The sequence below is a fragment of the Apteryx mantelli genome, chromosome 5 (assembly GCF_036417845.1).
Source record: "Apteryx mantelli isolate bAptMan1 chromosome 5, bAptMan1.hap1, whole genome shotgun sequence".
Classification (NCBI taxonomy): domain Eukaryota; kingdom Metazoa; phylum Chordata; class Aves; order Apterygiformes; family Apterygidae; genus Apteryx; species Apteryx mantelli.
Genome location: NC_089982.1, coordinates 79846787 through 79868706, shown reverse-complemented (window position 1 = coordinate 79868706; position 21920 = coordinate 79846787). Strand labels below are relative to the sequence as shown.

The 21920-nt window shown below is 39.4% G+C and overlaps 1 protein-coding gene across 3 annotated transcripts in view; it reads left to right on the top strand.

Annotated features, from left to right (window-relative positions):
• The window catches only part of MAEA (macrophage erythroblast attacher, E3 ubiquitin ligase), a 53257-nt gene extending 39250 nt beyond the window's left edge, over positions 1-14007 (top strand). For all 3 annotated transcript variants that reach the window (XM_067298346.1, XM_067298347.1, XM_067298344.1), the window contains 4 exons: positions 7114-7222; positions 11337-11470; positions 12175-12370; positions 12802-14007. In XM_067298346.1, the coding sequence (XP_067154447.1) occupies positions 7114-7222; positions 11337-11470; positions 12175-12370; positions 12802-12897 (535 nt within the window). In that variant the 3' untranslated portion in view covers positions 12898-14007. The remainder of the gene's footprint in view (positions 1-7113; positions 7223-11336; positions 11471-12174; positions 12371-12801) is intronic.
• The last annotated feature ends 7913 nt before the right edge of the window (positions 14008-21920 follow it).

Genomic DNA, 21920 nt, shown 5'->3' with positions numbered 1-21920 from the left:
TGTAAGAACATTTAAACTTAGGGCCGTATGACAAGGTTTATGGCAAGATTTATGGCTTTGCTGATACTTTCTAGTGATAACACAGTTGCTGCTTAGTGTTTCGGACAATTTCACATTGAGGTTGTCAGTCCTACTGCCTTTTAAAGCCATACTAAGTATGCAAAAAAAAAAAAAAAAAAAAAGCTGAAACCAGCAGGAGGCTGCTTTCTGGTCAGACAAGTACAGAGCTGTAGAAATCAAAGTATTGTAACATGAGTGCAGACTGTCAGCTCACTCAATCCCCAGTTTTAGATGTAGAACATCCTTCTACAGGACAAACCAGATGACTTACCTTGAATAGAAAAGAAAGCAAAGAAGGCTTATGTTCTGGACTATCGTTGTTTTACTATGCTATTGCAGGCTGATGTCTTTCTGTAGCCAGTCTTTTCAGGCCAGTCATCATATATCTGAAATGTGATAAACTGCCTAATATGTAGCCCGTCGCTGCATACTCTGTTTGCTTTTTAGGTAACTGCTTGCTTGTTATACCATCGTGCAGAAGAAAATGAATGAAGCAAAGCCAAGGTGTAGACTTCTTAAGAGCGGTCTAAGCAATGTTCCAATATAAATTGGATTTGAATCTCATTAGAAGTATTAACCTGTTCTATGTTTGTGGGGTGTTTTTGTTTTTTGTTTTTAATCCTAATTCAGAGTATTTCTCAGCGTACCTTCTTCTAGTTTACCTGTTTAGTACTGGGAATTGCGTGACTTGTTTGAGATTGGCTTGGAGCAGATGTAGGCTTTGGACTACCTCTAGGTCATGTGTTTGAAATTTTTTTACCACTTGAAGATTACGTGCCCTCTCTAAGATTATTACAGGGATTTAGTATTTTTAGTAAAGACTTATTTTGGAGGGGAGGGAGGGGGGCAAGGGGAGAAGTAATATTAAGCTAGTGATAAAATTGAGCTGGAAACACTGCATGTCAGCTGGTTTGGGGGACTCTTTTACCTACAGACTGTGGAGGAATCTGCATCATTACTGAATTCGACCCAGTGAGTCTGTGGTGCTTCAGTCTTGTGGTGGCATAAGCCAAACCATAGAGCAATAAGAAGGGTGATGATGGTAGCTGAAGGAGTAAGAGAAAGAACACAGTGCTCATTTTATGATAGGGTATGAGTTTAATATTAAATTCTAATAGTTAATGCCCATTGAAATCTATTGTCAGTCTATCAAAAATTTAACTGATGTCCCATAAAGAGGGTGTGGGTAAATGACGATTGTAATGGATGAGAAAGCCTTAGTCGCTTAAAAGCGTGAAAAAAAGTGGAGGTGGTACAAGTATGTTGAGAAGTCAGTCTAATACTAACACCTCCCCAAATGACTCACCTTAAGTGTTGTAGGATGTTTCCAGTTGTTATTTCTAGTTAGATTCAAATCTGGTGCTTGCTTTCCTGCTTTGCCCTAGTTCCACCTATATCCTCATTTTGTTCACACTCAATGCAAATGTGCAACTTCATAAACTCCAGCTAATTTTAGCATGTTTATACCTTAGATTTGTTTTTCCTATATGCTGTCACTTAGGTATTTGCACCTGCCCTTTGGTAGGTCCCTTGAATGCTAAGGAATTCAGCTGGGTATTTACAAAAAGGATGAAAGACACTCAACTACTTGATCTGTCTTCTGAAGCCCATGATGCTCTTTATATCCGATGAATACTGTGTCTTTGTGCCACTTGGCTTTATTGTCTGCTAATTTTGCTTCTTTGCCAAATGTGCAGTCATGCATCTTAAAAATGAGTAGTTGGTGCTCTAAACTTATTTTCTTTGAGCCGCAGCTTCCTTATGCAGCTTGGAAACCAGAGGGCAGGGGTAGAGCTGGAATAAGGAGATGGGCTGAGAACTGGGACAAAGTGGATAAGGTCATTCTGTATTTTATTGTCGTTGCTGGAAACTTGTTTCCTTTTCCCACAACAGAACTAGTAATACTTGTCAGTTGTCACCCTCATCATTTTAGGACCCAGCACTCTTGGCATGGAATAACTTGTACTATCATAACCTTTTATTGCTTTACGGTTATTTCGTCTTTTTTCTTCCCAGATGTGTTTATTAAAACGCATCAAGTTCTCTGAGACTTAATTTACTGTTCCTACATATATTCCAAATTCCTATATACATTCCAAATACTGGATGTTATTAGGGATGAAACGTGTATACTCCACATATCTATTGAAATTCAGGGTCAGCCAAATATTTTTGTTTGGCAGTTACAACTTTCGAGTGAAAATAATGCTGCTTTGATTTTTATATCTGCAACATAAATGAAAAGGAGCTACGGAAGTCCTTCTATATCCTAATTCTCTCCTTTTCAACTGAATGAATTCATAGCCTTGCACCATAAATCTCCTTGCTTCTAGCAAACCATTGCAACTCGTGTTTTTATTAGCTTGCTTCTGTTAAGTGCCTGCAGCAGGATTCTTTCGGTATTGTGTCCGTGGCGCAATAAATAGGTCAGGCATCCATTAGAAAGCAGAGAAAGAGGCTGTTTACCAAGTAGTTTCCTGTACGAGTGGAACTCGGAGAGCTGACATTTTGTTGAAACGCAGCTGGTGTTTAAATAAGTTTGAAAGCTTTGCCTACTGCCTGCTGAGAACCTCTGAAGTGACATATTGCTTTTAGGATACAATTGATGTGAGCTTTAAAAATATATATCTTAGTTAATAACAGGGCTTGAATTTCTGTAGCTTTTTAGAATATGATGTGTGCAAACTGACCTTGCTCTAAGGTAGCTTATCGGAGCGGTCTTGAAAGCGCAAGTTTTGGGAACATACCAGAACTGTTTGTTTAATACTAAGCATGAATCTCTTGTGCTTAAGTGCATCACAAAGTTTAGCCTAATATACTCAGCTTTTAATTCCTGCAGTCTCCTATTTTTTTTTTCCTAAAGCCAATACCTGTTACAGTAACAGTGAATTAATGATGACATTGATTTCACAGTTTTGGGGCTTTGATTGTGTTGTGAAAACCTGACAGCATTCTGCTGCTTTGCTTTTATAGGAGGCTAAAGAAACATAACATGTTCTTAGCTTAAAGCTTAACAAAACACCCTGTGCACTTGTTCTTGGGATATAAAGGGCAAAAAGAATAAACAAAAATAGCCAGTGATGTGTAGAGGAGGAGAAAAGGGGGACAGCTATTCATTTTAGTAAACTTCCCTCCTACAAGGGTGAACAGCTTGTTCCTCCATTATCTCTTTGGCCTGGTATTTTACTTAGTTTGGGGGGGGGGGTTGAACAGGTGGATAAGTATAAAAACCTTTGAGGCACTTTGCTAGTAGTCATGATGGTCTTGGAGATAAAGGTGTCCGGGCGTGGGTCACTGAGCAGAGAGGACCGAGTCTTTCCTTGGTGACACCTTCTGTTTGTGCTCAGTTATTGCTGCTTTCTGATAAATGCCTTCGTTCACGTAGAAGGCAAAAGTCTGTATAGGTTTTTTAATGTATTGTACCCATAGCAGAAAGTAGATTGTAAACCCTAAAGTTTTTATAAATATCCTCTCTTTCTTGGGTTTGTCAAATACAATATGTTTGCTGTACCCACTTATGCTGGAGAAACAGCTATTTCAGACAAACAGAAGAGTAGACTCTGTCCCTCCAGGGCTTACAGAATTGTCCTGGGATTTGAAAAATAACTTTCCACCTTTTACTTTGATCTGTTGGAAGCATTCAGTTAGTGGTCCAAGGACTGCAGCACACTCTGCTGCAGCTATATTGACTTGTGCGCACTAATGGCAGTGAAAGCACTGTGAATAAATATTATAAGGTTTGTGCCTCTGCACCCCCAAGAGAATCTGAGATGAGGTGTCATTTTTACACACTTCTCTGAGCATAGCAGATCTTCAGAATACATATCCTCAGCCAAAGGAGATACTACATACATTACATACATGTATCTCCTATATATATATATTTTTTTTTTTTTACATTTAAAAATTAATCATTTGTGTTACAAGTAAGCTCTAGAGAAGAGTTTCACTTTGCCTGCCTGCAGTTAGAACCTGAGCTTTCAAAATCCGATGAAAATCAGGGCACCGTTCTCCTTTGTGGTGGTACTTGGAGACAGCTGTCATTTGAGAAGAAACCAGGGTAAAATCATGCAGTGTTGTCTTTCAAGCGAAGCTGTCTGCAGCAATGGGCCTCCTTAAATTGGTGGCTAAACTCCTGCCTTCACCCAAATCATGGGGGAACTGAAGTGTTAGTAGTGGTGTTCCTACAACCACTTGTAGGAAAATTAATGGGGAGTAGATGAAATGTAGCTTTGTCATTAGACATCTGCAAATAAACTTGCTGAGAGGAGACATATCCAAGCAAAATGTTTCTTTTGTGGACTTTTAAAAATGATGCATGGAGCGGTGGTTTTGTTTGCACTTTGGGGATTCTTCTGTTAAATGCATGGCTGTGTCTTCTGCTTTCAAAAACAGTTACAAAAAATGGGACACATTCTGTGACATCTTAGTCTTCTAGTATCGTTGCTGTCACAGAATGTAGAAAAGCATAAAATTTTAACTAAGACCCGGAGAAGACAGAATTAGCTGAATGAAAAGGGAAATTGTAAATAAAGGCATAAGAGATTATTTAAATGATGTTTTGCATTCATGAGTTCTCACATCGTGAATACTGTTTCTTGCTTCCCAAACCAGCAGACTTTGGAGTGCCATGAATTAACAAACTTGCTTCTCTTTTTCTAAAGGATGTTTTGCTTCATTTTAACTTTCTGCGTTGGCGCTCTAAGAAGTTCCGGCGTTAGCATTGCTGGCTTTGTGGGAAGTCTTTTTCTTGTTTTCTTACGGGGTAGAGGCATCAGAGAAGATTGGGAGACAAAAACTAATAGAAAGTTGTTTAAAAAAAAAAAAAAAAAAACTAATTCCTTCTGGCTTAATCCACTTTAGGGAAGCTCTTTTATGTTAAACTATTTTTTCTTCCTTCAGGAATATTTACAATTTTAAGACAGCCACCGTGCCCCAACCTGGGGGGTACTTTCCAAATGATCAAAGTGGGGGTTACTGCGTGCTTCCCTTCTGAAAGGCCAGCGCACACGGAGAGACACGTAGCACACGCTGAATAGGGTGTTCACTCCAGCTGTTTTGAGCACATGTGACAAGTGGGGCCAATATTTACCTGTTGCAGCTCAGGGCCTCCAAAACAGGGGGATATATGTGGAAATCCTGTCCGTAGGAGTGAATCGAAGCCTGACGGGGAGGAGGACTGTAATACTAACCTGAGGCTGGTACAAAACTGAAATACCACTGCTCTTAATTTCACAGAACATAGCAAATGCGCAGTTATCAATTCTTTTTAAGATTGCTTTTTTGTTCTCTCTCGTGCATGCACACTTAAGGTTTTTTTTGTTTTGTTTTAATTTAGTTGGTAGGTCCAAATTCTTGCTTTGCCCAAGATTTCTTTTAAATAGCTATTGCTTTCCTCTGCAGCTCTCCACTAGCGCTTGTTTTAACTTTCCCCAGGTATGTTCAGGCTGCCTAGTCTCTTCTCTCAAGCTGTGGACTTTGTACTTCTGCTATCGTAACACAGTCATCACCCAGAGAACAGTATTTACATTTCTGAATTGCTCGCTCGGAGTAGGAAGTTGGGTGGAAACAGTCTGTCCCCATAACTTCCATTGCTTCCTGGTTTGGGTGGGAGAGGAAGCTGGAATACGGAAACTGCTAAAGGAACTGGTCTCACGGTGCTGATGACATAGAGTCAGCATAACACAGAAGTTAAAACCAGAAAAAAAAAAAAATCTAGTTTTTTTTAATTTCTTCAATTCAACTCATGAAATAGTTGAGGAATACTGAATATTTCTAAAACTAATTTTAAAACTTTAAAGAGATTTAAACAACTTTTTTAATAGTTAAAAAGAGCACAGCCTTAACTGGGGTACTTCTGAGAACTTGGGATCTTCTCCATAATACAGCCCGGGGGGAAATACAGCACGGAAGAACTTTCTCTGCTTATGCAATGCCGAATTCAGTACAGTCCCTATTCAGTGCTTAATCTACTGAGCAACATCCGTGTGCCACTGAAAACAGGGCTTTTAGGAGAAATGCTGAACTAATCGTGCAGTTGGAAGGCTGGAGGACTCTCCTGTAGATCACTTCTGTATTTGAAGTGTTGCTCACCTTTAAGCTTATATTTAAACTCCAACTTGAAAATTGATGATCTTGGGATGACAACATAGGGGAAGTTTCAGTGTTTTACACTGTTAGTGTTAATACAGTGTTTTAAAGGAGTCACATATCCTTTATAATCTGATAATAGTTCTCTGGTTTCTTAGTATTTATTTCCTGAAAATTAATAAAATTCCACATTTTGCTTTGAATACATTCTTAGTAATTCTGTCACTTTCTTCAAATATACAAATTTTCAGCCCTGTGTGTGCATTTCTTATAATCAGTGTATGTTAAAGTACAAAAGCTTGTACTGAAGTTCTACTTACTTTTGTGCCCCTGGGGGGAAAAAAAATACTGCTTTTAGCAAGTTGTATGTGGGTGGCTTTTTTGTTCTGGGGGGGTTTTAATACATTATCCTGCAGTTTATTGTATTCTGCACGGGAAATTATATTATCTTCTACCCCATACCAGAAGATCACTTATTCAAAAGTAAACATGGTCTCAAATGTCAGTGTAAACAAGGTAGATCATTAAGTATTTTTAGTGCTTAAAGGTATGCAATAGCTGATTATAAGACCTCACTTTTCTTGCTTGCAAGGGCATGCAGAAGGAATAAGTGCAGTACCCTGAGCTTGCATAAGCTAAGACATTTATTTTAATAATCTGTCATTCTAGATGTAGGTGAAGCTTTTGGTAAGAAATAATTGTTGTAGAAGACTTCATGCTACAGTGGGAAGTTCTGGTTCCTAAGAAATTACAGTGTAAAACTGCTAACATTTAAACTCATTCTTGCGCTCGTGTTCACATTCACAGGGGGTACTTTTCAAGCCCTTAAAATAAAGAGCCTTATAGATTTTTGTGTATTGAGTACAGAGCTTTTCCCTGAAGTTTTGTATAATTTGAAAATCTTAATTCAGTTTACTTAGAAACAATTTGATATCCAGTAATGTTCTAAACTCTGTATTTCAGACACGCAAGAAAGCATTTCAGTCAGGCTGAGGGAAGCCAGCTGGATGAGGTTCGACAAGTGATGGGAATGTTGGCTTTTCCTTCAGACACTCATATCTCCCCCTATAAGGTAAGTTTATGCTTAAAACCCAGTGATAAAGTAGAATACTAAAGTAGACTTTTTTTTTTCCACAGGAGAATACAATGGTGAACTGTAGATTGAACATTGTTCTAATCTCACTTCCTAAATTCCATCTTTAAGTCCTTAATTTTAATAACCAGTCCTTTTTTGTCGATCAGTCCAGGTGGCATTTGTATTGTTATTGCAATTGGATCTTAATGGTAATGGATGGCCCCTGAGCTAGGCTTTCCACAAACACACGACTACAGTTCTCTGGGGCTGGAACCTGATATGCGGGTGTGCAGCAAGAGTCGGAAGATGGGGAAGTCCAGGGAAACGATGCAATGGTTTTGATCAGCATACTAGGATGGGGTCTTAATACAGGGTATTAATACACTAACAGCAATTCTTGATTGCATTTTTCAAATTAATGTCCTTGCTGAGGTTGGGATGAAGAAAGGAAAGTTGATTTTTAATGATCTGAACACAGAATTTTCTACGCTTAAAAGTAAGCGTTCATGTATTCAAATTGTACAGACTAATGTAGATATCGGTGGCAATAACTTTACCTAAATTTGAATTGAGCAGAATTCATAGGTAGCTCCTGTTTCTGCTCAGTTTGTTCTTTGGTCATGTGCTAATTCTGTCTCTTCAAGGTGCGTGTGTGTGTGTGTGGTGGCTTTTCTGTTGTGTGTGCTGTTTGATTTACGTGGCTTTGGAGGCGGAAGGTAGATAGTAGTTGAACTGGCGCAAAGCAAGACAAGAATTCTCTGAAATGCCAAGCCAATATATGGCAATGCCAATATAAACATGTTTTTAAACAATTAATGATGAAACTAATAGTATTTTTTTAAAAAAAAAGCCCAAACAGTGAATTTCTTCGTCTCAGATTCTGTTTGGTGTGAGGTAGGAGTATGAATGACAGATGTGTTAGACTGGGCAGCTGTACGGCAGAGCTCATGCTTGTTTTGCTAGAGTGGAATAGGCAGGAAATAAAAATCCTGTATTTTGCTCCAAGACTTAGTTTGGAGAGAGTGTTTCAATGAGAGAGAGCAAGGGGGGGAAAAGCTAGTATTGTTTAACACACAGCCATCCTACTGGAACAAATTCCCTGCTACTTACTATAGATCCAACTTAACTCTAGTTTCTGGGAGTCATGTTTGGGGTCCCCTAATAATCACTTACACAGAGAATCGTAGAGTGCAAGCTTTTTTGGAGATACCTTAACGTGTTCACTAGGAGTTGTGGGCACAAATGGCTTTTTAAAATAGCTTTTTACACCTGTGAGAAATAGTTTGTCTGAATGTATTATCTCTTAAAATATAATTGATTTTTGTTAACCAAAGGGAGGAAGCATCTTCTATAACCAGTGAATTGAACTTTTGCTCGCTTGTCATCCTGTCTTTCAGGACTTGAGGAAAACTTCTAAAGCTAAATATGTTTAACGCTATGGGAAAACAAGCGATTTTCTTTTGACGTCCTTTGAACAAACTTGTCTTGCTGTGGCTAAAATTATTCCAACCAGATGTACAATGAGTTGCTACTTTTGTGTCCCATCACCTAAGCTCTTTAAAATCACAGGGTTTTTAAGCATAAGTAGCACTTTATCTCTCTATTATGGATCCTGCGCGTAGGCTGCCTGTTACCTCTTCTCTGGAGTTGCCTTAGGGTCAGGACAAAAGCTTCATCCTGGAGGTCTGAGACCATTCTGGCCTTTTGGAGAACAGGCGGTAGAGCAAACAGACGTGCAATCCCGCGGCAGAGTTTTGCACTGCTTTTTCTGCCCTTTTTTTTTCTTTTTTTTTTCTTTTTTCTTCTTTTTACAAGAAACGTGTATGCATTTCTCTTTGCCTTCATGTGTGTGGGTTCTTTGCCTCAGTTCTCCTTGTGGGTTTGGAGTATTTAGAAGTCAGCCAAAAATTCCATATCATGTCCAGGGTCCTTTTCTTTTGCCTCTGACTCTTCCCCGTGGATTTGCCTCTTCCCCATGTCAACTGTTCTTCTTTCTTCCTGCTGTTTTTTCTTGCTTTACGGTAGTTAATCCTTTTTTTTTTTTTTCCTGATAAAAATTTGGGTTTTTTTCCCCTCTCTGATCTAGTATTCCTGGTGGGTGGAGATGGATGTAGGTTTTTTGTTTTTAATCCATTGAAATCCATTACTTAGAAGCTGAAAAAAGGCTTGAGTGTAATTCCACTTCCCAAACATTTGTCAGAAAAACATAACCAGACTCCACCCAAGCTGCATCTGCTCCTTCCTCCAAAGATATTCCCAGTTTAATGGGAGCTGTGAAAATTTCTTCAAACCTGTACCCAGTCCAGCAGTTTTATTGTCTCTGTGTTCGTGGAGATTTACAATTTCATAATCTCAGCTAAAATTTATAAGTTATACGTGAGCCTGTTCTCAGCCCTATTTAGCTAGTTCAGTTTGGGGTGAGAGGGAGAAGGGATGGAGAAGTGTTTCTCTACTTGCTCAGACAATTGCTATCAAAATCTAGTTTCACAGTTCTTTAAATGTTGGCTCTTTCTACTTCTGCAAGATACTTCCCAAGTTTCTCTTAAATGCAATTCTGCTAACGTGTAACTTTAGGATAATGACAAGGCATTTGTGAATAAAATACCCCAAAATGTACCCTGATACTATTAAAATTTTTGGAGAAAGGTTTCCAGGCCTCTCAGATCCCCCTGGGGTGGGGGAATGCCAGCATAGAGGTTACAGTGGAAAGTGGTGCTGGAGTCCTTCCCTCTCTGATCCCTTTTTTGGGTGAAGAGGGAACCACGGAGAGGCAGAATGGGCCAAGCTAGTAAAAAGGGAAGCGTAAAGACTAGACTACATCTTGGTAGTATCAGTGCCTAAAAGTTCGTGTAACATACGTTTGGAATTGCTGCTGCTACTCTGTGTGTTGTCTGCCACTAAATCAGTCCTTCAGTGATTTTCTTTTAAAAACTTGGTTAATAAATGCAGTAATATACTAAAAATATATAATTGTTTTTCTTAGTTGCCTCAAAGTGTGTACAGTTGATAATACTGAGCTTATTTCTAAGATAGCTTGCCGTAATGTTTTCTCGTAACGAGAGAAGCAGGTTCTGGATACAAAGGAAAAGCAGAGCTAGCAGAAAAAAGGGTTAGATCCATGCCTGTGTGTGCCATACCATAACCTGTATGTTTTCAAGGGGTCTTGGTTTCTTGTATGATTCTTTCTCAGCATTATTTTAGTGTTCAAAATATCCTTGATTTCTGTGGGTTTAGTTCTTGTTTCCATAAAAATAAACTACTTTAACTACTGCTCCTTGTTTTTAGGTGAGCCACAGCATTGCAATGCGTATTAAAGAATTCTTCCCTTAAATGCAGGCTAGGCTTTTTTCTAGCCTGGAGCTGTGCCAACTTTTCAAACTAAAACCTTCCCCCCCACCACCCCCACCAAAAAAAACCCTGATGACACTTTTGTCTGTTAAACAATATATATTGCAAATAGGTATCAGCAGGAATTAGCCTAACTTGAAATGCTTGTGACTTTTCAACAGAAGTTTGCCTGGTCCTATGTTAATGGTTCAGTGGCTTTTAAAGCAAACATTCCACAATACTAATTTTGCGTCATAAGTAGGCCAACACTTTAAAAACTAAATACAGAAAATAGCCTTAGCAGGATTTACATGCCTTCCTTAGAACATGTGGTAGATGAGGGACGGGGGAACTGGCATCTGCAATTAGCTCGCTTTTGATAGCGCGAGGAAGAGTGCATGTATGTAAAAGGTCCTGTGGACCTTGGTATAGATAACTAAGTTGGTTCTACTAGTCATACTGTAAAAACAAAAGCATTTTGTTTGGGCTAAGATCTTGTATTTTAGATGTTCATGTGTGCATGTGTAATAAAAGGTAAGTATGGAGATTGTATATGATTAAACCAGAAATTTTGTGTAAAACTTTATTTGGATTATATTTCTGATAAAGTAGTATTAAAAGGTACTTTCTAGATAAGTACAGTCATATTGATCATTAGCATGTATATTTTTATTTTATGATTCAGTCTTGTGGGTTGTGCACAATTTACGACTCCCGGTGTCTCCCCCCGCCCCCCCCAGACAACTACATTGAAAACAACTTATAGTTGTGTTTTTTCTAACAGGATCTCTTGGACCCTGCTCGATGGAGAATGCTGATCCAACAGTTTAGATATGATAACTACAGACTACATCAGCTGGGAAACAATTCTGTTTTTACTATAACCCTCCAGGCAGGCCTTTCAGCTATAAAAACACCGTATCCTTTAATGCAGATAATACCGTTGAGCGCAAAAAAGTCCTTCCCCCTGCCCCTCTCTCTTTCATAGATAGTTTTCAGAGAGCTCAAAGAGAAATCTGAAACTCTTGTTTAAATGGAGTATGAATTGGCATTTATATTAAATTAAGGGCAGATGGTCACAAATGGGTTTATAGTTTAAAAAAAAAAAAGAACAAAACTTTTTTTTTTCAGGGTAGATTCTGTATTGTGCCTACATACTAGCCTCTCCTTCCATGTGTTGTAAATTAGGATGAATATACTTGGAAAAATTAGTGAACTGGGTCAAAATGTTTTTTTAAGCACTTACACTATTTACCCTGTGTGCGTGTGTGTCTTTTTTTTATGTGAATATTCAAATATATGCTACATCTCTTGAAACTTAATGGATTTACCACGTTACAGTGTATTATAGGACTGATGCTACTAATGTGCTCTACATCAGAAACTTTCTATAGAGGGTACTAGACACTTGCTGCTTACTCGTGTTCCTTCTTGAAAGAGCCAAAATGCTTGATTTGGTTTTTTTATAGGTGCACATTAAACTTGAATTAAATAGTTCTGTGAACTCTGTAGCCTAGTTCATATTTGCAGTTTACTGTATTTTTTTTTTCCAGTGAGCGTTACTAACACACTAATTCTTGTTACGTTCTGTGGTGGTTGTTCTTTAACTTGCTGTTAAACAGACAGTGTTATAAAGAGGATGGGAGTTCAAAAAACCCAGACTGCCCTGTGTGTAGCAAATCCCTGAACAAGCTGGCTCAGCCTCTGCCTATGGCACATTGTGCCAACTCCCGACTAGTCTGCAAGATTTCAGGGGATGTAATGAACGAAAATAATCCTCCCATGATGTTACCAAATGGATATGTCTATGGATACAATGTAAGTGTTTAAATCAATGACTTACTAAAGTCCAGAATAGCTGTGGTCATAATAACTTCCTATAACAAAATACGAGCTTTTAAACTTTAGTCAGAAAGCGAGAAGCATCTTTTAACAAAAGAAAAGTGACTTCTTAAAGTAATTCTTAAGAGACTGTATATTTGTGCAGTGAAATCGGTCTTTGAAGAGGCTAACCTCTGATTGAACATATGAATTTATAACAAAATCAAATGCCACCAGAAATCTATCATTCTGCAGCACGAAAATGTGGAGTGAGAAACTTCTGTAGGCAAAGGTATTTCGACCTCAGACTATAATACCTGTATTAAAAATAAAAAAAAAAACACTTTTTTTCCCTAATAACAGTTAAATAATGTTTTGAGTTGCACTTACTGTTGTGAATATTATCTTCTGATTTCACTTTTTTTCAGTCTCTGCTTTCTATTCGTCAAGATGACAAAGTAGTTTGCCCAAGAACCAAAGAAGTCTTCAACTTCTCACAAGCTGAGAAAGTCTACATCATGTAGGTCCATAAAACACATGATGAAGTGCCGCTGGAATTTTGACACAGTGTATATTGGCATACCCTGTAAAGGGGGGGGCCTTAATGTGTGGCAAAGAAGCAAAATCTGCCACCTTGGGGATCAGACCTGTCGGTGGCATTATTGTTTCTTGCGACCAAAGATCAATGAGCAACAATAAACACTCTTAAAGAGAGGAATTATGACTTAAGTTTGTACTTGAATAAAAACAAAAACAAATTTTGATTGTTAAGGTTTTGTAACATAAGGTCAAAAATTGGACTCTTCTCAAAAGTACTTTCATCTTCTAAAGGATAACTTTCTTTAAAGATGGACATTTGCACTGGGGGAAAAGTTACAACAGATCTGAAATTAAATCCATTTTCCTTCCCTCTTTTTCACAATTGTCCAAGACCCTTTTGTTATCAAAGATTTCAATACTACAAGTATTTTCTCCTTTAAGCTCCTCTTTGCCTTCTTTATGATCCTCTCGTGAAGTAATCCTGAACACGAATCATGTAACTTATTTCCATGGGAAGATATTGCTGTCATTGACACAAGACTGGCTTCTCTGGAGGATCAACTAGGGACTGGTTTGAAGGAGTATGAAGTCTTTTTCCAAACCCAAATATTTTAAGGAGGTTGCATAAGTATCAAGAGAAACTGAGAACATTTCAGGCAAAGTACACTGCTTGTTTAAATGTTCCTTTTCCAGTCTACCATAGTGTTAAAGTCCTTCTAAAGTTATTAGTTATGTGCATAGGGTTCAATATGAAATCATTAGTGCTACTGCCTTATTTCTTGCTTTGAGAATGTACTCACATGAAAATGAGCTGGTATTCTTAAGTGTTGGGCGAAGTTTCTGAAGATGCCTTGCAGGATGATTACATAATTTTAGGGTCTAAATAGTATTCATTACTGAAACTAATAGTTCAATTTTAATGACTACAGAACACATCCTTATGACTTTTCAAGAGAATTAAACCATTGTAGTTTAAACAAAACCATATTGTAGAGGTTTGTATTTAGCGCTTATTTTTGCATGTTGATGTTGATTAGCTAATAAAAGATTGTAAATGTAAAACATGTTAATAAAAATTGTTTTCCATTTCTTGATTATATAAAATTAGAAAGCTGCTTTGTATTTAAATGTAAACAAACTTAACTTTTCATTTTTATAAGGGTCTCTCTTAAAAGGAGCAACTTCCACATGTTTTTTTCAAGTGTTCTGCAAAATTAAAAAAAAAAAAAAAAGGTTTAATCATAAATGTTGTTCTTCAGGCTTATAAAAGCCGAGCATCTCAGTCAAATAACCATTTTTGGTTTAGACTCTTCATATATGAAGATGACACTGCAATCTACCTTCCCATCAAAAATTTTTCTGTCGCTTCCTTGGAGATCGTGTAGTGTCCTGGAGGCTCTCTGTTAAAATGATTGTGGGAGATGCAAGGTGTGGGGTTTTACGCATCTCCGAGTGCACCAAGGAAAGAACTAACAAAGGATATTGCAGACAACTTATATTCATGTTCAGCACTTACATACAGTCCATTTATATATCTGTAGTCTGTATCAGCCACTCTGGAACTGTAAGTACAGTGAGATTTCTAAAGAGTTATGTCTTAAAAGGCTCCATTTTCAATCAGCATACATTACTGATGCTTCTGAACAGGTATATCTGGAAGACTGCAGAGTTGTAAATTTGGCAAAGACCAGGTTTCTTGCACTTCCTGATGGAAAAATTTGTTGTTTCCCTCAGCATTTCTTGAAGTGGCAGATGCAGGTTGATTCCTGAGAAAACAGTTTGCCGAGAGAAGGTTGTGAGTAATTGGCTATCCGTTAAGCATTAACTGATCTGTTCCTTCCTGATGTGGCAAAAGTAGAAGTATCATCAACTCAAAGAGGGAGAGGACAACACCGTGGAGAGCAGCATTGCTGAAATCCCAGTGGAACAGTGTCCGCCCTTTGGTAGGTTTACAGCATAATGACAGGGAGAAGGACAAGGAAAACACTGAGAATGGAAACCTCAGACTCTTCCCCGCTTTATAGAAATGCGTAAAAGTCCAAAGGGGGTGGGGGAAGGAGAGGTCACTTCCTATCAACCCTGAAGAAATGTAGTATAATTGCTTAACAACTGCAGAAAGTGGAAATTGTTGCTTTTGCTTCCTTAAGTACTAGTTAGAGTTGTGGTTTCCTGAGATTTCAGCCCTTTTTGCTTTCTGTGGCCTAAGCTGAGTGATGGAGAATCCATGCTCCCCCAGAAGCAAGTCTGGGAAGGGAAGGGGGATAAAGGCTTGAGCCTCTGCTTACAGAAAGCATCATTTCAGTGGGCTGGGTGCCAACCTGAGGTCCAAGTCCCTGATGGTGTGTTATAGAAAGGCGCTCCAGAAAGGGCCTAGGGGAGCTTCAGCTGCCCTGCTAGTCCTGATTGCTCATTTTGTAAACCTGCAATTGAACCACCTGCTTTAACTACAGCAAGACTTGTAATAGGCTGTTGCAGCCTCCCACCTGGCCCCTGGTGGATCATGTTTGGTAAGTGCACCTGTAGGTTGGCCTTCATTCTCAGGCTTGCTCTGGTGTGGCTTTGGAAACTTTCCAGCTTTATGGGGGTCAGAAATGGTTGCAGGGATGGATGGCTTTGCTGTTCCTGGTATTTCTGGTTTGTATTCCCTGACTACTTTTTGCAGCCTTGAGCTTGGAATTCAGCAGAGGTGTCAGTTCATAGTCACAGATGGCTTTACACATTGAACCAAAAGCATTATGTGACTTACAGCAAACATAAACCTCTGTTGCCTGAAAGCAGTATTTTAATAACTTTATAGCTGCTTTGCCATTCCGCATCTCAGTGACATTTTGACACTGGGTGGGGGTGTCCTTTGTATACTAGGATTTTAGTTTACTTTTCTAGTTTTGAATTTAAGTATAGTTTGGAGGTTTTCCATTCATCTCCCAGGGCAACAGTACATTGATTCCTGCCTCTGTGCTTGCTGGTAGGAAAACTTCCCTTTGGAAGTTTGGATTTTGTAACATTGGTGGAAGTAGGGCAGGGTTACAGAGGCTTTCTTCAGTTGAAAGCTTGGGTAAAGGCCTTGATAAATCTGTAGCAGTATCCTACATAATACCTCACAGTAAGATCACAAAGTGTAGGATGGAAAATCTGCTATACAACTTTGCCCTAAGCAAATGTAGAAACTTCAACAAATAATTGCTATATCCTGCTATACAGAACTGAGTTTCATATGCCAATCATATGTACATCTTGTTGGATTACCGGTAATACCTGCATTTCATATCAATTACAAAATGGCCATCGACTACTTTAGATGAGATTCCCAGTCTTTTTTTTATGGATGATGTGCATCATATAGATGCCTGGCAGTATATTGAGCCTGAAGAGACAAGACCAATCCATTTATTTCCTTAAGGGAGCAAGTTACTGCCTGTAGGATGAAGGACTGCCTTTTGAAATGGAAGGGCTTAACTGATAAAGTGAAGGCTGTCTTCTCTCAAAATCTGTCTGAGCTAAAAATTAGCAATGCTCTCTGTGACACTATGAATTGATGTGAGCTTTGCTCAGTCTTGCCAATAATTTAGCAAAATGAGACTGGAGGCTCTAGAATTTGGTTTTGGTGTTTTCCTGTTTGAAGTCAACAGAGTTTGTTCCAGTTGTGGTCAAGACAGGTTCCACTGATTGTCTCAGTTATACTGATGCTGAGAATTGCCTTAATCTGCCCTTCTGTTTGATGTGGTCCAAATCACTAGACTAGAGTTGAATATTTTCTCATATTGTGAAAGGGGAGAGAGGTTTTGGTTGCATTCTCTAGCATGCTCCACTTTAAGGGTTGTTTTTCTTGGCTTACCTGGCTCTGAACAGTGAGTGATTTTTCTGTGGCATGACTTCCTGGCATATGGTACAAATAATCTGCGTCTTTAAAGGGAAAAAAAAATTGGGGGGTGTTTTCCTAGCTGTCTAGATGCATGCTTTTTGAATTAGTGCACCAAGTAAACCCCAGCACGGATCATCAGGATAGGTGATCAAATCTTTGATCTTTCTGATCCATGATCAGATAAACTGCCAGTTGTTTCTTCTGGTTGTTGAATGCTGTAGTAACAATATATGTTTTTATCCGTGTCAGGTTAGTTGTGCAATGTGTATAATTTCCAGCTATGCTGAAAGGCAGTATTTTTAATTCTTATTTTAAAGAACTGACCCATTAACTAAGCTTTCTTGAGCATTCAACAGTTCAACTTTCCTTTTGTTTTGAGACAAGATCTAGCATGGTCAGAGATGGATAGCAGAATCTGTTCTTAATTCTTTATTAACATATTCTCTTATAGCTGGGTAGGTTCTGTAAGTAGAATAAAGTCTCTCTTGCATACAGCCAGGGGAAAACAAATTGCACTCATGTCCAGCAAGAGGCAGTGGGAAGCTATAGACCCCAGATCTTTTTGGATGTGGTGACTGAAGTGTTTCTTGGCATGATAGCCACAGAACCAACACAAAGTAGTTCTGCTTTACACTTGGCTTTTGTAAGAAGTTAATCATAAATGCGAACTAGTCATTGAAAAAACTCAGCTCAAGAGATCTAGTCCTGACTTTAGTTTGAAGTCTTAAACTGTAAAGGAAGTCTTAAGACTGTAAAGGAAAATTCTTAGTTGGAAAAATGAAAAATTTCCCCTGTCTTTGCTAGCTAGTGGATAGTTAACTTCACTGAGGAGCTCACAGTTTTGAGTAAGATGTTTCAGACTGCACCATAAAACCTTGCTATTTGCTTATGATAAAATTATCAGAGATCTGTGTCCTGAGCCAGAGAAAATCAGCTGTAGGTAAATAGGCACCACAAGAAGAACAGGAAATAGTAGGGATAACAAGAAATAGAAAAGGCCAGGAAAAGGGACAAGGAAAGCCATTTTTGTGGTGATGTCTCAAAAATGAAAACAAGATGTCAGGGTAGAGATAAGAATTGCCAGAAGTCCAGCTGAATTATCTTCCAAAGAGATTAAAATAGCTGCAAAAGTTCTTAAGTGTGTAAGTAAGAGGAAGAAAATAAAATGAAACTATCATGTACTGTAAGGTAGGGAGATCCAGACTTAGCTACAAAACTACGTAGTTTCTCACTTCTTGCATCTCAGTTCTTGCTCCTAATAAAGATGGTGCTGTTAACAGGGGAAGGGGAGAAGGAGGAATATACTGAGAAAAGCTGAAATAAATAATCTTCTAGAAACAGAAGTGAAAGAAGCATGTGCAAGTTATAGAAACCAAGTAAACTGTCTCCTCCAATTCATAATTGATCAGATCTAATAAGAGTATGTGTTATTCTACTCAGTCTGGCTATGGTATGACATGAATGGAGAATAGCTACTATAATAGCTGTATTTTAGGGGGAGGGGAGAAAAAATTGATCTGGAGCTGCCTAGATATTCTTAAAATGTACTGGACTTGAAAGGTAACTAACAAAGTGAAGGGAAGATATTTACTGAAGATAAGTTATGCCATACCAACCTGATAGCTGCTTTTGTTAAGATGAGTCTTCTCAAACAAAATAGAGGCAATACACTATTATGTGGGATGTCATTATCTAACAACTGGAGAAGAAGGGAATTAGAAATTGTATGAGGATCTGGCTAAGGAATCACAGAAACAGAATGGTTGAGGTTGGAGGGGACCTCTGGAGTTCGTCAAAGTCCAACCCCCCTGCTCAAGCAGGGTCACCTAGAGCACGTTCAAAAGCCATCTGGACACAATCCTGGGCATCTCCAAGGATGGAGACTCCACAACCTCTCTGGGCAACCTGTTCCAGTGCTCAGTCACCCTCACAGTAAAGAAGTCTTTCCTCATGTTCAGATGGAAGTGTCTGTGTTTCAGTTTGTGCCCGTTGCCTCTTGTCCTATTGCTGGGCACCACTGAAAAGAGTCCAGCCCCATCCTCTTGACACCCTCCCTTTAGTTATTTGTATACATTGATAAGATCCCCCTTCAGTCGTCTTTTCTCCAGGCTGAAGAGTCCCAGCTCTCTCGGCCCTTCCTCATAAGAGAGATGCTCCAGTCCCTTAACCATCTTAGTAGCCCTTCTCTGGACTCTCCAGTAGCTCCATGTCTCTCACATACTGGGGAGCCCAGAACTGGACACAGTACTCTGGATGCGGCCTCACCAGGGCCGAGCAGAGGGGGGGAGGATTGCCTCTCTCAAGCTACTGGCAAAAGGAAGATGTGATAAAAGACAGTATGAAGAACAAGGTAACTGATGGAGTTCCTAGGGAGTCTGTCATGGATCTGATGCTAATTGTCATTACTGACATTACACAAAAAGCAGGAATGTGCTGATGTGACAAAAAACACATATTGCCAGTGCAGAGGATGCTAGAATGTTATACGGGAAGAAAAACTGATAATCTTCAGGAATGGACTTAAAAAAGAAGAAGAAGAAGAAGAAGCCTTTAGCACTAGAATTCATTCAGCTGTTGGTTAGGACCTTGTTTAAAAGAACAGAGTCTTCAGTATACACGTTGATCATGGAAGACTGAGCTGCCAATGTGCTGCATCTTTGAAACAGAGAAATGCAACCATAAAATGGTGTTACCATCAGGATAAAGGAATGATTGCTATAAAGGGGCCTGGTGCAACTTTTCTGGAAACGAGTACAATCCTGCTCGCTCCTATTCTTATCTCTTACATTGAAGCTGGAGCAGAGAGAGATTATTATAATGGTCAGCAGAGTGACCCAGGAGTCCCTTCTAGACCCAACTGGCTCACGATGAAACACTTCCTTCACTCCCAAATTCATGTGGAAAACCAAACACTTTGCAGGTTGAAGTAGGGAATAACATCTAAGGGACTGGAACTGACTTCTGTCCCTACTCCTTTGACTCGATCATATTCTTCCTTCTTAATTGCCTGCAAAAACAGTGGTTGCACAGGTGCTATATAAACTCAGTCAGTACCTGAAATTTTAGTCTTCAGATTTTGCTCTGTCGTTGCAGTAGTTGGATTATACTTGTTCGTATCCAATAAAATGAAATTTTATGTTGTGCATCTCAAGGAAATAGTTCTATATAGCCTACAGAGTTAGATTTCCACCCCCCTTCCCCCCAGGGAGCTAATTTTGATCCCCAGCCAGGATTTTTTCCTGATGGACCCAGAAGGAAGGATAAGGAGAGAAAGAGGATAAGGCCAATTTACTTCAGGACAAATAAATCATTAACTAACTTAAATATTTTGTTCCCCTCCCATGGAGATGAAGCAGGATTATATAGATGTTCCCAAAAAGGAAATAAACATAACATTAGTATACAATTTCCTTTTGCTTTTTTTGTGAACCACAGCAAGACAAATTACTCAGAGGAGGCAAGACCAGAGATGTGGGAAGCTCTTCTGGGTGCATGTGCATACCCAGTGCGGAGATATCTTCTCTGTTGAGAGCAGCAGTGTTAATAAAAATATTTTATTAAAAAATGAAGTGGATAGACTCCAAATTAAAAAAGGAGAGGAAAGAAAAGAGCTTAGAAAAGCTCAGGTTGCCCTAGACACTTTGTACTTGTAGTCATCGTTAAGGGTAATACTATGTAGAATTTTACATTAATTCTTTTGAAGTAGATCATTGCCCTTGCTTTGTGCTGTGTCCAAATACCCAGATAATTGTTCTCAGCTGGTACCAAGCCTGTTCCTCCATCTCAGCCCCTGCTGGCAGAATTGCTGTGAAGGAGGTTGAAAAACTAGCAGGCAGTTTTTGAACCACCATCTGTTAGTTGCTGCCTCTAATTTTGGAAGACTGAAAGGTTCCTCAGTAAAGGCTGTTTCGTTGCGTAGTGAAGGAGAAAAGGATGTTTCTCCATGATGATTGTTACGTGATTTTTTTAACCTATATACACTCAGCCATGGGACTTCTGTCACCATCTCATTGTCCTGCTTGTCTGTGCACAGAACCCCACAGCCACCAGAAATGAAGAACGTACCTGCTCTTAGTGGGTCTGTGGGATTTTGTGGTTAATGTGGTTGGGTGTAACACGGGTTTTCCTCTCAGCCTAAGGCCTGCACAAAGCAACTCTCCTCTGGAGTTCCCATACCAAAGTGCTTCGCTTCTCTTAACTTTCTCTTCGATACAAGTGTGGGAACTGTGCTCTTTGTGATTAGATAGCCTGCTTATTAATGGAAAGATAGGAAACATGATAGAAATTTGATCCTTTTCATAGCCATAAGCAACATCAGCTTACAGGGCTGATTTCCACCGTACGTAATTGAGAAGAATTCAGGCCGTGTGGCAAGGCGACACACCAGGAAAATATCTCTGTGAGCACGAGCTACAGTGAGTGACAAATCGATAGCTGACTTGCAGTGTTTCACAGCAAGCTGCGGAGAGATATCCAAGTAGTGTGAGAATATATATTATGTAGAAAAGGGTAATCTACAGCTTTGATCATTAGTCTATTGGATGATTTCTAATCTCCTGTAGTGTCTGGAAGAACTCTTCCATGTTACCAGTCCTGGTGTTAATTAACTAGCAATTCCTACTTCAAGATCATTACAACCGGTTTCCCATCTTTTTCCTAGAGTCAGAATTAGGCCTGAGCAGACAGGCTTGAAGTCTCCAAGTCTGCAAATGGATGCTGCCCTCAGAGCATTTGCAGCTTAACCCTCTTGACAGTTCTTACACGTGAAGCTGGATAGTAACCCTTTTTCCAGCTCTGAACCTCTTCTGCTTTATTTTGCATGTGCTGCAGCAAGCTCTCTGTGCTAGAGCTCTGGGAGTTTTGTGGGTTCAGCGCAGGAACACGGGCCTGTGTTGATGCCTGAAGGCACCTAGCCATGGCACCTCTCGAAGTGATCCAGCCCCCGCTGGAACGGGTGCCTCTGCTCCCTGAGCACAGCGGTGCCCAGAGCAGCTATGCTGCAAGCGTGCGTGCCGTGCGCGTGTAAACCGAGACGTATCCAGATCTGGGAGCAATAGCGCTGGCATAGGGTGAACACGATGGAGCGTGACCTCATCTTGCAGGAATGCTGGACAACGAAGAATAAAGAGCAAATGGTGTCGCTGA